The sequence below is a fragment of the Hippopotamus amphibius genome, chromosome 12 (assembly GCF_030028045.1).
Source record: "Hippopotamus amphibius kiboko isolate mHipAmp2 chromosome 12, mHipAmp2.hap2, whole genome shotgun sequence".
In the NCBI taxonomy this organism is placed as follows: Eukaryota; Metazoa; Chordata; class Mammalia; order Artiodactyla; family Hippopotamidae; genus Hippopotamus; species Hippopotamus amphibius.
Genome location: NC_080197.1, coordinates 26,312,866 through 26,330,703, shown reverse-complemented (window position 1 = coordinate 26,330,703; position 17,838 = coordinate 26,312,866). Strand labels below are relative to the sequence as shown.

At 39.0% G+C, this 17,838-nt stretch overlaps 1 protein-coding gene across 1 annotated transcript in view; it reads right to left on the bottom strand.

Annotated features, from left to right (window-relative positions):
• The window catches only part of CDK5RAP1 (CDK5 regulatory subunit associated protein 1), a 37,095-nt gene extending 19,925 nt beyond the window's left edge, over positions 1-17,170 (bottom strand). Inside the window, 8 exon segments of the mRNA XM_057701493.1 lie at positions 1,260-1,490; positions 9,485-9,605; positions 11,193-11,403; positions 13,318-13,418; positions 14,479-14,513; positions 15,010-15,113; positions 16,867-16,981; positions 16,984-17,170. Of these exon segments, the coding sequence (XP_057557476.1) occupies positions 1,260-1,490; positions 9,485-9,605; positions 11,193-11,403; positions 13,318-13,418; positions 14,479-14,513; positions 15,010-15,113; positions 16,867-16,981; positions 16,984-17,028 (963 nt within the window). The 5' untranslated portion in view covers positions 17,029-17,170.
• Positions 17,171-17,838: the final 668 nt, after the last annotated feature.

The window sequence follows — 17,838 nt, the reverse complement described above, 5'->3', positions numbered from 1 at the left end:
AAATTACCCAAATTCTTTACTTTTGCTCAAGCCATGTTCTGTCTGTTCCAGACATTTCACCTGATGGCATCTCTGCTTTCAAAGAGTGAAGAAGCAAGCAGAGGTCAGATTCAAGCCACGGGGCTATACATGGGTAGTGCTGACACAGATCCAAAACGAAAAATAGCATTTGTTTCATCTAGCTTACAAACTAATTAGTCACTTTAAAGATACAATCAAGAAACTAAAACTAGGAGAAAATACTTGAAAAAAACATACTGACAAATGATTTGTATTAAGAATACATAAAGGGGCTTCCTAGGTGGTGCAGTGGTTAAGAATCCGCCAGCCAATGCAGGGGACACGGGTTCGATCCCTGCTCCAGGAAGATCCCACATGCCACAGAGCAACTAAGCCCGTGCGCCACAACTACTGAGCCTGCACTCTAGAGCCCGTGAGCCACAACTATTGAGCCCACGTGCTGCAACTACTGAAGCCCACGCGCCTAGAGCCCGTGCTCTGCAACAAGAGAAGCCACAGCAATGAGGAGCCCGCACACCACAACGAAGAGAAGCCCCCACTCACCGCAACTAAAAGAAAGCCCGTGCACAGCAAAAAAGACCCAACACAGCCAATAAAATAATAAATAAATAAATTTATAAAAAAAAAAAAAAGAATACATAAAGAACTTTCACAACTCAAAAAGACAAATAATACATGGCAGGGCGGGGAGGGTAGGGGTGGGGCCAAAAGACACACATTTCACCAAAACAAAAAATCTTCCCAAAAAAACGGTTTCACATGTGAGCTACATACTATATTCCAGGCACTTTGCTGAGTACCTTTTACCCATTATATCTATTTCCCAACAACCCAAAGCAGGAGGTGATTATTAAAGATTTTACAAATGAAGATGACAAGTTGAAAAGGTAACCCCTACTGGTCAAGCAGTGGAAGAGCCAGGACTGAACTCAACACTGAGGCCAAAGTCTAAACTGTCTCCCGCTGGATCACACTGCACCCCTACCTGTCCTTCCCACCACATCTTGTAATAAAACCTCTCTCTGCACAGTGGTGGTCTTAATATCAGTCCTATACCTGCCCCCACCTTGGTAGACTTCAAATCCTTCTAAAGGATGAGTAGATTCAGAGGGCAATACAGTACTACACCACAGGATCCCCTGATCCTCTGAGGACAGATGCCTCAGCTGCATGCTACTGGCTCCAGCCTCCTTAAGGATACTGATGTCAGTTTGACACAGTAAAATCTCAATACTCACCTCATCAGGAAAGTCCTTGGGGTGGGGAGAGGTGAAACGAATCCTCATATCAGGATCTATTCTGGAGACCTGATCCAGAAGGTGAGCAAAACGAAGGCCCCCTTGTTTGGCTTTATAGTTGGTGGAAAAGCCACGGCTGAGGTTGGTGGACACTGCACTGTTGAACTGGACCTCTGAATTGTCCCGAAAACTATTAACATTCTGACCAAGCAGTGTCACTTCTTTCAGCCCCTGAAAAAGGGAAAATATATTGGAAGGAATTTTAAAACATGTTTGGCAGCTTCATGCCAAATCACTAACTAAAATTAGCTAAACCTACCAAGAGCCATCCATAAATGTACTCTGTCTTTAACCCAGTAAGTTCATGCTTGAGCATCTTGTCTGAAGAATTGAACTTCAGGATAAAACCTTTATGTAAAAATCTTCAAAGTATTTTTTAGAATAGCAAAAAAGCTGGATGCAAACCCAGTGTTCAATAATAATGGATAATTTATAACACCAAAAATCAAATTATGACACCATCCTGTCCGCTGAATGTTATATAACCATCACCTATGAAGTATTCTTGCCAAAAATATTTAGCCTAAACCCAATCAAACTTTTACACCTAACTTTCGGTTTACCAGAATTCAGGGGAATATTTTAAATGACAACATGAAGAAGCAATCAGACAAATCCATACATGTCTAATGCATCACTTAAGGCAAACAACAAAAAAGTGAAAGGACTGTTTTAGATTAAGAGAGACTGAAGAAATGTTATCAATACAATCAAACAAAACTATATAAATCTTGATGGGATCTTGGTTTGAAAACAGAACAGTAATAAGATATTTTTGGATAAATTAATAAATTTTGAATATGGGTTGCGTGTTGGAGAATATTAGTTAATTGGTAAATTTCCTACATATGATAATGGTATCATGGTTATGAAGGGGAAAATTCTTTATTCTGAGAAGATACATACTGACAGATGCAGGGCAAAGTGGCCTGATGGCTACCACTTACTTTCAAATGGTTCAGAAAAAATATATTTATGTATCTATAGAGATAGGCAGATAAAGGACAAAGGACAAAATGTTAATAATCTTGTTTATTAGTCTTTCAACTTGTCTGTGTTTGAAAATCTGCATTGTAAAATTTCAGAAAGAGAAAGAATAATGGCTGCTATAAAGACTATTTTTTATAATTTTATTTTGACATAATTTCAAACTCACAGAAAAATTGCAATAGTATAAGAAACTCCCATATACTATTTGCCCAGATTCAATAACTGTTAACATTGTGCCCCATTTCTTTATCATTCACACTCACACACTCATATATACACTCTCTCTCTCTACACACACACACACAAGCATACATTTTTCTAAGCCTTCTGAGAATAAGTTGCAAACACCTACTCTTCTACTTCTAAATATTTCTGCATATATTTCCTAAAAATAAGAATATTCTCTTAGATAGTCACAGGACATTTACCAAAATCAGAAATACTGATAGGGACTTCCCTGGTGGCACAGTGGTTAAGAATCCACCTGCCAGACTCCCTGACTTCCAACTATACTACAAAGCTACAGTAATACAGACAATATGGTACTGGCACAAAAACAGAAATATAGATCAATGCAACAGGATAGAAAGCCCAGAAATAAACTATGGTCAACTAATCTATGACAAAGGAGGCAAGGATATACAATGGAGAAAAGGCAGCCTCTTCAATGAGTAGTGCTGGGAAAACTGGACAGCTACATGTAAAAGAATGAAATTAGAACACTCCCTAACACCATACACAAAAATAAACTCAAAATGGATTAAAGACCTAAATGTAAGGCCACACACTATAAAACTCCTAGAGGAAAACACAGGCAGAACACTCTTTGACATAAATCACAGCAAGATCTTTTTTGACCCACCTCCTAGAGTAATGGGAATAAAAACAAAATTAAATAAGTGGGACCTAATGAAACTTCAAAGCTTCTGCACAGCAAAGGAAACTATAAGCAAGATGAAGATAACCCTCAGAATGGGAGAAAATATTTGCAAACAAATCAACAGACAAAGGACTAATCTCCAAAATATATAAACAGTTCATGCAGCTCAATAACAAAAAAAAAAACAACCCAATCAAAAAATGGGCAGAAGACCTAAATAGGCATTGCTCCAAAGAAGACATACGGAGGGCCAAGAGGCACATGAAAAGCTGCTCAATATCACTAATTAATAGAGAAATGTAAATCAAAACTACAATGAGATATCACCTCACACCGGTTAGAATGGGCATCATCAGAAAATCTACACACAGTAAATGCTGGAGAGGGTGTGGAGAAAAGGGAACCCCTTTGCACTGTTGGTGGGAATATAAATTGATACAGCCACTATGGAGAACAGTATGGAGGTTCCTTGAAAAACTAAAAATACAGAGTTATCATATGACCCAGCAATCCCACTACTGGGCATATACCCAGAGAACACCATCATTCAAAAAGACACATGCACTCCAATGTTCATTGCAGCACTATTTACAATAGCCAGGACACGGAAGCAACCTAAATGTCCATCAACAGATGAATGGATAAAGAAGATGTGGTACACACATACAATGGAATATTACTCAGCTGTAAAAAGCAAGGAAACTGAGACATTTTTAGAGACATGGATGGACCTAGAGACTGTCATACAGAGTGAAGTGAGTCAGAAAGAGAAAAACAAATATTGTATATTAACACATATACGTGGACTATAGAAAACGGTTCAAATCAACCGGTTTGCAAGGCGGAAACAGAGGCACAGATGTAGAGAACAAACATATGGACACCAAGTGGGGAAAGTGGGGAGGGTTGGGGGGGGCAGGAACAAATTGGGAGATTGGGATACCAAACTGTACACTCTAAATATATGCAGTTTATTGTAAAAAATAAAAAAATAAAAAGTTTTTAAAAAAAAAAAGCAATGAAACTGGGACATTTGTAGAGACATGGATGGACCTAGAGACTGTCATACAGAGTAAAGTGAGTCAGAAAGAGAAAAACAAATATTGTATATTAACACATATATGTGGACTATAGAAAAATGGTACAAATCAACTGGTTTGCAAGGCAGAAATAGAGACACAGATGTAGAGAACAAATATATGGACACCAAGTGGGGAAAGCGGGGAGGGTTGGGGGGGGGATGCATTGGGAGACTGGGATACCAAATGGTACACTCTAAATATACGCAGTTTACTGTAAAAAATAAAAAAATAAAAAGTTTAAAAAAAAAAAAAGCAATGAAACTGGGACATTTGTAGAGACATGGATGGACTTAGAGACTGTCATACAGAGTGAAGTGAGTCAGAAAGAGAAAAACAAATATCGTATATTAACCCATATATGAGGAATATAGAAAAATGGTACAAATCAACTGGTTTGCAAGGCAGAAATAGAGACGCAGATATAGAGAACAAACATATGGACACCAAGTCAGGAAAGCAGGGGCGGGGGGGAAGGGGGTTGGGGGTGAATGAATTGGGAGATTGGGGTTGCCATATATACATTACTAATAAGAAAAAAATATCAAATTGTACACTTTAAAAAAAAAAAAAAAGCATCTGTCTGCCGATGCTGAGGACATGGATTTGATCCCTGCTTTGGGAAGATCCCACACGCCACAGAGCAACTAAGCCCATGTGCCACAACTACGGAGACTGCATGCCACAATTACTGAAGCCCATGCACCTAGAGCCCGTGCTCCACAACAAGAGAAGCCAGCACAATGAGAAGCCCGTGCACAACAACAAAGAGTAGCCCCCACCTGCTGCAACCAGAGAATGCCCGTGTGCAGCCATAAAGACCCAGTGTAGCCAATAAATAAATAATTTTTAAAAAGAAATACTGATATTATCTAATCCACACTGCATAAGCCAAATTTTTACCAATTGCCCATATTACATCTTTCATAACTTTTTTTGTTAATATTTACTCAGTAATGGCATGTCTAGAAATTTATCTTATGGATATAACTATTAAGATGGACAAAGACTAATCCATAGAGATGTAGCTCTACACAGCACTGTTTTAACAGAGGAAGAATTGAAAGCTGCTGTCCTACAAGTAAATCATAGTACATCCATACCAAGGAAGGCCACACAACTACAAATATAAAATTAAAAGCTGTTAATGACATGAAAAAATGCTCACACTATTACAGACAGGATACAAACTTGCTTATATACTGAGATCACAATCACATAAAAATGTTATTTTTTTGAACATTTTTTTTTTTCCCTGATTAGAATCCCACTCCAGGACCATACAATGCATTTAACTGTCCTAACCCAAGTCTCCGTAAAGATTATTTACTTTCACAAACTGTGACATAATATTAGCTTAAAGAACAGGGTACACTAAATGCAACGTGGATCCTGGAGTGGATCCAGAAAAAGGAGACATTAGTGGGGAAATTGGCAAAATAAGAATAAAGTCTGAAGTTAGTTAACAATATTATACTAATGTTAATCTTTTAGTTTTAACAAATGTACCAAAGTTAAGTAAGATGTTAACATTAGAGGTAACTATCTTTACAACTTTTCTTACAGAAAAGAAAAGTTTAAAGTTATTCCAAACCAGAACATTTATTTTTAAAAAAGGTAGTAAGATGTAAAACACACGCACATATAGAGATATAATGGCCAAATGAAAAAAAAGAGTTATGGAACAACGGGGAAAATCTGAATATGAGTGGACTAAGATGAGAAGATATTTAGCATTTTTTGTTAATCCTGTTAGAGGAATTAATGATATTGAAAATATCCTTTTTTTTTTTAAGGGATGCACAATTACTTAAGGGTGAAATGTCATGCTGTACTCTGAAATATTTAAAAACAAAAAAAGTAAAGAGCAAAATGTAACAATTCTCTCTTTTCTGTCTATTTTCATAGAAAAAGACAATAAAGCGGATTTTTTTTTAAGCTGCTTACTTAAACAACTTCCAGTCAATAACCACTGCTTGAATGAATAAACAATATTCTGTTAAAGGAACAATATTCTATTCTCTTTGCAACTGTAATCTAAAATTCTAAATGAAAGAAAAAAAATTTTTTTTTATTCTCTGCTTTATTTTCATATGCTATGTAGGAAATCTTTACATTTTTCCCTTTTTTACTGAGGTATAATTGACACATAACATTATATTATATATGTAATATAACATTTTGTTTTTGTTATTTTTTATATTCCACATAAAAGCGAGGTCATTTAGTATTTGTTCTTTTCTGTCTGACTTACTTCACTTAATACAGTGCCCTTAAGGGCATTTTTGTATTTTGTCATTTTACTTAGAAAGAAATAAAAACTAGTAATTTCCTGCAAGATGCATGATACTAGAAGGACCTTTTCACTGTTATCATTGCTAACTATAATTTGTTTATAATGCAGGCCAAAGTCTTCAAGTAGTGCTTTTACAGTATGTTCCTTTTCTTAATAGCACATAAGGGTTTTCTTATATTCAGCTCTTTATATTTGTGCTGAGCGACTAAGGATAATTTTCCCCCCTGTAGGCAGAGAGCAAGCAGATTTCTTTGGAAAAACAACTCCAGGTCCTATGGGAAACTGACCACATAATTCAGGTCTTGCAAGAGAGCTTAGGGGAACTGGACAAGCAGCTCACGACGTACTTGACTGACAGGATAGATGCCTTCCAAGTTCCGCAGGAAGCCCAGGTACTGCCATGGATGTGAGGGTGTTCGAGTTGTAAAGAGAGCATATGTAACCTTCAAGGGCACCAGCCCCTCCTGCCATCCCAATCGAGAGTCAGTGAGAAAGGCCGGCCTTACTTACAGAGCAGCATATGGGTTTGAAGGTTCTCATGTGAGATACCGGCAAATGATCACCAAGGAAAAATCTTTTAAAATGTTACTCTATAAGCAAAATAAGCAAAATAAATAAGTGACTAATAGATATTTCAAAACCCAATGCAATCACGAGTGTCTTGGGTACACCTCAGGCACCACATGTTAAGGGCCCATCAGCTGCACAGCCTGGTCCTGGCAGAAGCAGGAGGGAATGTAAGGGGTCCTGTGTCCTGCAGCAACCAGTGATGTGAAAAGGAGACTGAGAGAAAGGTCAGCCTAATGCTCCCTGCCTTATCTACGTTTGTCAATTACATGCATCCTGTCTAATAACCAAATAACACTGATATGTGACAACAAAAATTTAACACGTTTTCAAATGAAAAGTGTGGGGTATATTTTTAACTGGATAATATTTAGTAATGTCGGTAAATTGGTATTTCCTTCTTTTTCAATTTTCTAATTTTTACTACATATATGGCCTCTTCTTTAAGCATGTTTGAGAAAGTATTCTACACAAGCTGTCCTCAGGGAGACTATGAATAAGAATAATCTGTAAAAACATTTAATTTTTGAGTATTTAAGTAGGCTCTTTGAAAGTCACATAAAATAAAAGATCTCAATTCCAGAAGGGGAAAAAAAAAAAAAAAACGCAATGCAGAGGGACTTCCCTCATGGTCCAGTGGTTAAGAACCCACCTTCCGGGCTTCCTAGGTGGCACAGTGGTTGAGAATCCGCCTGCCAATGCAGGGGACATGGGTTCAAGCCCTGCTCCAGGAAGATCCCACATGCCACGTAGCAACTAGGCCAGCACGCCACAACTACTGAGCCTGTGCTCTAGAGCCCGTGAGCCACAACTGTTCAGCCCATGTGCTGCAACTACTGAAGCCCACGCACCTAGAACCCGTGCTCTGCAACGAGAAGCCACGGCAATAAGGAGCCCGCACACCACAACGAAGAGTAGCCCCCACTCACTGCAACTAAAAAGAAAGCCCGCGCACAGCAAAAAAGATCCAACACAGCCAATAAAATAAATAAATGTATTTCAAAAAAAAAAAAAAATCCACCTTCCAATGCAGGAGACATGGATTCAATCCCTGGCTGGGGAACTAAGATCCCACATGCTGCGGGGCAACTACACCCGTGCCACAACTAGAGAGAAGCCCGCACGCAGCAACTAGAGAAGCCTGTGTGCTGCAACAAAAGATCTTACATGCTGCAACAAAGATCCTGCATGCCTCAACTAAGACTCAATACAGCCGAATAAAATTAATTAATTAAAAAAAAAACACACACACAACACAGAATCTTAATTTTTCATAAGTCAGTGTCTTTGAATTCACTATGATTCACTTAATGTTATTAAGTTCCTTCTTTTATATGTAAATAACCTAGAAAAGTTAGGAAGTTTCTGTCATCACCTCAGTCTACTTAAACAGAATGTCTCCATCCCAAAAGAGTGAGTTTGGGACTGTTGGGAAGCTAGAAGGGGAGACGACGGAGACAACTTTAGACCACTTTAGGTAGCACTGGGAGAGGTAAGGTATGAAGAATACTTCATAGTGCCTCTGAGCATCCAGAGACCCAATCAGGGAACTAAGAATCTGGGCATGGGAGAAGAGAGCATGCCAGAGTAGACAAGGCAAACTACTGACTTAGAACTGGAGCAGGGGCTACCCTCCCATGGTTCCTGAGCCAAGCAAGTAAGAAAACTCAGAGACTCACTTGGAAAAAAAGCTCCCTATTCCCACCTACTGTCCTCTTCTGAAGGACTGGAAGATTAGGGTCTAAGGTTAGGGAGAGACCTCAAGGGCTGAGGGACCAGCACCCAATAGGAGGAAGGCAGGAGCTATCGCCCCTCTGCCTCTGATCTGATTCACTATCCTCAACTATCCTCTGTCCCTCAACTAGCGAGCTGGCTCAGTGATAAAATGAACAAGAGATTCGGGAATAGCCTAGAATACAAAGACAGACTAATAAATCATTCTCTGAAAACTTACTATGTGCCAGTAACAACTGTCCTTCCAGTAACAATCCTTCCAATAACCTAGCAAAGGTATTCACCCTCTTTTCATAGATGGGGAAACTGTGTTTTAAAGAAGATAGTTAAATGACCTATGCCAGGGCATCAAGCCAGAGAATGGTGGAGCCAGAATTCACAATCATCTGATTCATGGCTCTCTCCATTCTACCATGCTGCCTCACAAGCAAACCTCTCAGTGGATCTGCCTATAATTCCTGGGCAGCAAACCCAAGATATACACCCAGGCATTTCTTTCTGGCCAAGTATGGTTCTAAACTTGTACAGCTCAGAGATGGCACAGGCTGCAAAGCTAGAAAGGTTGTCCTCATTCTCCCACAAACGTGTTCACAGTAAGAAGGGCTGGAGAATTTTTCACCTGCTCAGAAAGCTTCCTCACTTCCTCTAGAATGGAGGCAACAGGCCGACTCCTCTCCCGGCCACGTGTGAAAGGAACAATGCAGTAGCTGCACATGTTGTCACAGCCTCGCATGATAGACCTGGGGAGGAAAGCACCAGAACTTAGTAACAGGAGCAGGATGACCTGGTCGAACCCAAGAAGCAAGTCACAGCTCCCTTGTCATTATCTTTTGGCTCTGAATTCTCTTGGCAACAAGCTCACACTGGAACAATCTAAGATCTAAAAAGCAATAAAGCAGACATTTTTTATCCTTTAAAACTATTATGGGGAGCTCCCTGGTTGCCTAGTGGTTAGGACTCCAGGCTTTCACTGCTGTAGCCTAGGTTCAATCCCTGGTCAGAGAACTGAGATCCTGCATGCCTCACAACGCAGCCAAAAAAAAAAATTATTATGTGATAATCACAGGATATAAACCAAACTGTAATTGGTGGATACATGGTTACCCCAAGCGACCACAGTGGTGAAGGGATGGGTTGTAGATGTACATACACCTGGACTTTCTACTGTTTATATTTACATATTTTTGAACTCTTTAAGTCTAGACCAGAAAAAAATAAACATTACAAAGAGTGTATAAGGAGTGGAGACCTTGGACTTAAAACACAAGGTTCTGCATCTCTCACTCATTCCTGATTCAAATGCTAAGCATCTAAATTAATCACCCTCTTTCATTTGCATCATGTATATGAAAGCCTAAATTTATCTTAAGGAAATAATTATGGGTAGATATGTATTAAAGGTGTTCACTGAAGGACTGTTAAATAAATGTTAGCTATTAATTTTTATTAAGCATTCCAACAACAGAGTATTGGATAGCCATTAAAACGAGAGATTGGCAAACTTATTCTGTAAAAAACCAGAGAGTAAATATTTTAGGTTCTGCAGCCCATACAGTAGAGACTCATCCTCCTCACTACTCATTTCTGATATTGTAATGGCAAAAGCAGCCACAGACAATATGTAAACAAATGGGAATGGCTGTATTACAATAAAACTTTATTTACAAAAATAGGCTATAAGTCTATTTGCCAATCTGTTAAAGAAAATTTCATGACATAAGAAGTGTTCATTATTTTAAATAAGAAAAGGTTACAAAGCCACGTACACCAAGAGCCAATTCTTATAAATACACACAAAGCACACACACACAAATACAGAGGAAAGAACAGAATGATACACACCAAAATGATACCAGTGTTTATCATTAGGTGGTAGGAGTACAAGTAATTTGTACTTTCTTCTTTATGTTTTTCTATCTTTCCACATATTTTTCAACAAATATGAGCTATTTTGTCATCACATCTTTTTTCAATTTAAAATTTCAGGGGAGGGAAAAAAAGATCAGGAAAGCCCAAGATATTTTCTTAAGTGAAAAAAATAAGAGTATAAAAGGGAGCGTAGGAAAGATTCCATGTTTTATATATATGAATGTATGTGCAAAGAATACTTCTGAAAGAATTATATAAAAAAACTACTTACATGGCTGCCTCTGAGAGGTAGCCTAGGAGACTGAGGATGACAGGTGTAAGGGAGTCTTACTATACCATTTTTTGTCTTTAGTTTTTTGTATTATGTACATTAATTTTTTTAATGTAATAAAATTAACATGTTATTTTAAAAGTAAGAAAAGAGAAGCTGACTCCCCATCTCTTTGTCAGTGACTCACACAAAGGCAGAAGTAGCACTGGGGCTCGTCTGGACAGGCATGATATCAGCATAGGTCTCATCCAGAGACAGCAGCACATTGGCAGCTTGCTGGCCTGACTCAGCAACAGCAAGCAACCGAGGAAGGTCCCTATAGGCATCTGGACCAGCCAAAATATCCACCATTTTCTCTTTGTTGAGGATCTCCTCCTTCAATCTCTCAGCCATGCAGCCTGGGAGGGAAAAGAAATAAGCTAAGACCTGTTCCAAAATTCATCTCACAACTTCTTTTCAGTACACATTCTGTCCAGCTAGATCAGAGAACAGGGCACAGAAACTTCTCTAGTTTAGCATTATCCCTCAAATTTGCCCAACACTTCTATACCTTTGGAACCTGCATATTCCTATACAAGAAAACCACAGGAAAAGTACTCTACAGCAATTCAATTAAATGCCTGGAAACCACTAACCAAAAACCTTTCTAGACATGAACAATCTCTTTTTTCAACTGAAAATTACTTGGTGCTACAAATAAAATCTATTTTGTGTCATGAACTTATTTTTTTAAATAAAACTTACTTATATACAACTGCACTTACACCCTTTATCCCTCTTGTTGCCCATATTTATTAAAACCTATAAGAAGTGAGTTATTCATCTACACTGGTATCTTTCATAAGCAAGAAAACCACTGTTATTAGCAAAACTATAGAATGTAAAAGTCCATTTTATTACAAACACCCTTTAACCATTTTATTATAAACACCCTTTAAAAAATTTAAGAATTATTCTTGGTTGTAAAACCATGCTTATACACCAGCATCATTCATAGTAACAAAAAAAGTAGAAGCAACCCAAGTGTCCATAAACAGAAGTGATATACACATACAATGGAATATTATTCAGCCTTAAAAAGGAAGGAAATTCTGACACACACTACAACCTGGATGAACTTTGAGGACATTATGCTAAGTGAAAAAAGCCAGTCACAAAAATATTGTATGATTCCATTTATATGAAGTACTCAGAGTAGTAAAATTCATAGAGGAAGAAAGTAGAATGCTGGTTGCCAGGGACTGAAATAAGGGAGGAATGGGGTCATTACTTAAGCAGTACGGATTTTCAGTTTATGACGATGAAGAAGTTCTGGAAATGGATGGTGGTGATGGCTGCACAACAGTATGAATGTACTAAATACCAGAGAACTTGTACATCTAAAAGGGGTTCAAATGGTAAACTTTATGTTACATCTACTTTACCACAACTAAAAGAAAAAAACTATTTGAGGAATTTCTGACATTCCTAACAACTGTATACCCAGGGGCTTCTATAATGAAGGAACTAGAATGGAACAACCATTCTAGCTAATCCTTCCATCCTCCTGCATCACTTAGCACATTAATCTATGTAAAAGGACACGCTCCATCCTGTGTTTCGACCCATCATCAAGAGGAATTTATCTAACTATTCCACAATGGGCACAGTCTATTTTAAGGTTAAGTACACTGACTAAATTCTGGGACCATGAGGTCCAGAATATTTATTTTTGAAATATGCCTCCCAGCTATCTAGATCAGAGTTGCCCAAGAGAACTTTCTAAGATGATGGAAATGTGCTTTATCTATGCTGTGCAAACTGGCAGCTATTAGTCAAATGTGGCTACTGAGCAGTCGATATGTGGCTAGTGAAACTGAAGTGAATTTTTTATATTATTTAAGTGTAATTAAATTTAAATGACCACAAATGGCTAGTGGCTATCATACTGGCCAGTGCATAATTAGATCTTCATTTGGGCATGCTTCAGGAGTCAAGATGAAAGGTGCCTATGTCGTAAATTCAAGCTGTCCTTTCAGACTCCAAACTCTCTCCTATCCATTACTCTGTGCCACCATGAGCCACATTAGACTATGAAGGACAAATGACTTTCTGAGTGAAGTACCTGTTACTGTCAATGCATTAAGAAAAGCCGCTTAATGAGCTTTATCTCGTTTAATTCCACAGCCTCTGACACTAAGTATAAGAGTTGAATGGGATGTATAAGACTTCTTCACCACGGGGAATCCAGCCTCTAAGGGAAACCCTAGCATATAAAGCTACATGGGGCCCAAGTCTCACAAAACTCACAAAATCTGCAAATTACCAGATACCTAGAATCCCAATCCTCAGAGGCACTCGGGAGCGGAGCCGTTTTGACTTCAAGGATTTGAGCTGATGTAAACGATTCCAGATGGTCTGTTCAGCCTTCTCCCTACACAGATCAAAAAAGGTAGACCTGAACCTGAAAATAAACTACAAAGCAATCTGAAAGAACAAGGCAATGGGAATAATGGGAATTCCCTGGCAGTACAGTGGTTAGGACTCCATGCTTTCACTGCCAAGGGCGCAGGTTTGATCCCTGGTCAAGTAATTAAGATCCTGCAAGCCACGTGGTGAGGCCAAAACCATTCCTAGAATGATGCCCTCCCTCCACATCTCCAAATCCTGATGAGCCTTTAAGCCAAACTCAAAAACAATCTACTTCACAAAGCATTCCCCAACTCTCCTCTGTTGGAGAGTTTGTTCCCCTATCACTTTAACTGTTTTTTCCCCTATACTCAGCAATTTCTTCTTTTTACTATTTGATTTTTTAGCTAGAGCTTTCTGTCAAATGTTAGAGCTATTTATGTATCTGTCTTAGTTCCCATATCAGACTAAGTTCCTTAAAGTCAGGCTCCATGGAGTAAGGGTTCATTTCTGAATCTCCCAAAGCACCTAATCCAATGTCCTGCAGCAAAGACCCTCAGAAGAAAAACGGTGGATTAATTAATTAATAGTATAGCCAGCTGAGGAAATATAACACTAACATGCCTTGTACATAGAAACAAAGTAATAAACAGTGTATGTTCACTTCTGATGGATGCCACCCATCTCTGTTCAGAAGAACACTGTCCCGGGCCACTGACTGTACCTAGCCCTTATGATGTGAGGTACACCATAAATAAGTGCCACTGGCTGCCAAAAAAACCCAGGAAAAGTTGGGCAACTCAGCACACTCCCGGTTTCCTCATCGATAAAATGGGTTTGATAACAGCACCTACTCATAGGGCTGCTGTGAGAATTAGTCAGTGCACATACAGTGCTCAACACAGGACCTAACAACACACAGTACAGGCTCAGCAAATGCTGACCATTCTATCATTATCAGCTCTACTGCTGTAAAACTGCAAATCCACAGGCGCATCTGCACAGGTAAGGCCAGCCTGGTACTGTTGGCTCTGGCATTATTATATAAGATACATTCACTCTCTCGGTAAAGAACAAATTCCCACCTGATAGAACATGTAACAAGGAGGATCACATCAGCCTGGGTGGAAAGCAAGGAAAAAAAGGAAAATTATTATTTTTGAAATTAGCCTTTTGGAATCACCGCCCACAGCCATTTATTTTTTTCACATTCTGGTGAAACAAACAAAACGTAAAATCTACCATTTTAACCATTTTTAAATGTACAGTTCAGTAGCATTATGTACATTCACAGTGTTGTGCAGCTACCACCACCAACCTCCAGAACTATTTCATCTTCCCCAACTAAAACCTATACCCATTAGCCACTAACTCCCCATTCCCCTCCTCTTCGCAGCCCATTTCTAACCTAGTTCCTTACCTAAAGCTGAGCACCACCATAAAAGTTTCAAAAATAACTGCAACAAAAGTACACCTCAGTCCCACACTACACACTTTCCAAGGCAATTCACTCTCACTAGGCCACAGTCTGTTCCTGAAACTCCACCCAAGAAATGGCACACATGCAGAATCTTGCCCAGGCCCAGGAAACAAGGGGAAGCAGAAAATGTGTATACCTCTTGAAGATTACTGGTCCTCAGGTAGCCACTCTTCTGTAAGACGGACCAGGCTATCTCTGTGTCATTCACATTCATCTGGCAGCCATAGGTCTCAAGGTAGACTGCAAAGAGAGGGCAATTCCATCACAGGCAGACAAAAAGGGACCGAAAAGGTCTCCTTCCCAAATGCCCCAGAAACACCTGAGGCAACTGGTTAGCAGTTAAGTGTCCTGTTGCCTCAATTCTGAGACACTGTTAATTGCCAGATGTACTCCCAAATTAATGATACTCTTTCAGAACAAAAGAAATACTACATTATATATACACACCAATTATAAGGCATATCATTTAAAAATGGGGAAAATATGCATCTAAGAATCAGGAAATATGGTTATAAAAACAATTAGAAAAGGGAGGACTAGCTGACACCAATAATTATCAACCTAGGGGGGAAATAAATTTAAATCCATATGTTACACTCCTCCTTCTCAAAATGAGGTTCTCCAGCCTCTAGAGGCAGCAGCAGTGGCCACAGGGTACGTAAAGTCACAAAACAAAAATAAGGCAACTTCCCACAGTAACTTCAAACATCTTAAAAGAAAGCAAGCATGGATAACGTGACATAAAACACAATTGCACAAAGTTTTAAGAACATGAATTTCACACCCTAGCAAGACCCTTCAAACCAAATTCCTATTTCAACCCCTGCCCCCACCAACACACTTTAATCCACAAACCCAAATAAATTCTAAATGGAGTTAAAAGTTGAAGGACAATCACATAAAACCAACAGAAAACAGCAGTAATTTAAAAAAAAGAAAAAGAAAAAAATAATCAGGATTTCTTTTTAAACCCCTTGGCTCATTTTCCTTGTCTAAAAAAAGAAAACACCAAACCTATGTCAGTGAGAGACTGAAGGGAACAACAAATTTTAAAGGACTGAAAATACTGAGCAGAGTCACAAGGTATACAGACTCCCTGATTTACCAATTCAACACCTAGAAATTTATTCTAGAAAAAAATGTTTAAAGAAGCAAAGCTATCTATATATGTGTGTATGTGTATACATATATATGAGGCACTTATTATAGTGTTATTTATAATATAAAAATTTTTGAAACACCCTAATGTTCCAACAATTGGAAGATATCATGATACAGTATGTGAAATTTTGCATCCATTTTTTAAAATTTAATTATGAAGGCTAGTATTTGGAAGAATATTAAATGAAAATAGCACATTACAAATAATTTGCACCATATGACTACAACCAAATCATTAAGAATTATATACGGGGCTTCCTAGGTGGCGTAGTGGTTAAGAATCCGTCTGCCAATGTAGAGGTCACGGGTTCGATCCCAGCTCCAGGAAGATCCCACATGCCGCGGAGCAACTAAGCCCGTGTGCCCAAAAAAAAAAAAAAAAGAATTATATACGAAAATATTTTCTTCCAAAGGGGAGAGGTCTGGTTGTCTCTTAATGTCTCTTCAAACTTTTTTTAAGGCATTTTAACTGAGTGCATTATGTTTCTAAGGAAACCTCTGCCTAAGCATAGTGATTTTCTACAGCACCAATTGCGAAACTTGCCCTATAACTTAGGATGATCTAAAAATCAGAAGAGAAATTATACGGTTTCCAATGGTAACCAAAAAGAGGATTCCCCAGGACTTCTACCCCCAAGATGCCTGTACCAAAACTGTAAGTTTCTTTTTATCATCCTTACTTGGTAAAGTCAAATGATCCATAACTTACCAGCCTTCCCACTCTGTTAACCCTCCAAAGCCAGGTCTGTAATAAAGACCTGTTAAGAATCAGGCTATGAATGCTGGAAAGGAGTAAAGCAGGAAGTCCACAGAGAAGTAAAGTAAAACCAACCTTTTCTCTGCCTTCCTAAAAGTTCATCCACCGTGAGGTATGGGGGTGGGTCCTCCACATCTGGAGGAGACGGTTTCTCCTTAGGAACTGAAGCACTTCTCAAAAAATGCTGAAAAGTCGGTCCAGTGGCCAGCCTGGAGCTGAAATCCTTCCAAACTCCATCGTCCTGCTCCCTCTCTGGACTGGGACATGCAGAGCTGGGGACACCACTGTGTGCCCTGCAGGTCCTGAGCAGCGGCCAGGACACAGAGGCCAAGGCCAAGGGCCCCCACCTCACACATCTCTGCACTTGGAGGACACACTGTAAAGGATGCATGGCACTAAAACAGCCCAAAGTCTGCAAGAGAATGACAGACATCACCAACATTTATTGAACACTATGCACAGGGTATTGCTCTATGCACTTCAAGTGTATTAATACATTTAATCCTCACAAAAACCCAAGAAGATGCTCTTAATAATACTGTCCCCTTAATAATATTTTACAGGTAAAAAAACTGAGGCAACTTGCCAAATATCACACAAAGGAGTTGCAGAGATGAGATACAAATCCAGGCAGTCTGTTTTCAAAACAAAGGGGTGGTAGAGATGAAACCAGAAGCCCTGACAAAATAACAAAGTAGCACCTTGGGCCAAGAATAGTTCCAAGGGCTTTAAGTGTATTAGCTCTTTAAATCTTCACAGCATCCTGAATAATATAGGCAACAGACACTATCATTACCCCATTCAAAGAGGAGGAAATACAGAGGCTGAGAAACTTACCTAAGCTCCCACAGCCAGTAAGCAGCAGAATCGGAATTCAAATAAAGGTCTGTATTAATGCAAAGCCTGTGCCCCTAGCCACCTTGCTACACTGCCTCTCTACACTGTGAAAACAACTTACTGAGGGCATCTTCCTTTGGGCTCCTTCCAAATGAAAGTATGTAACATGTGGGCACCACATGCCTGATCAGTGACTCCTTCCACCCTCCA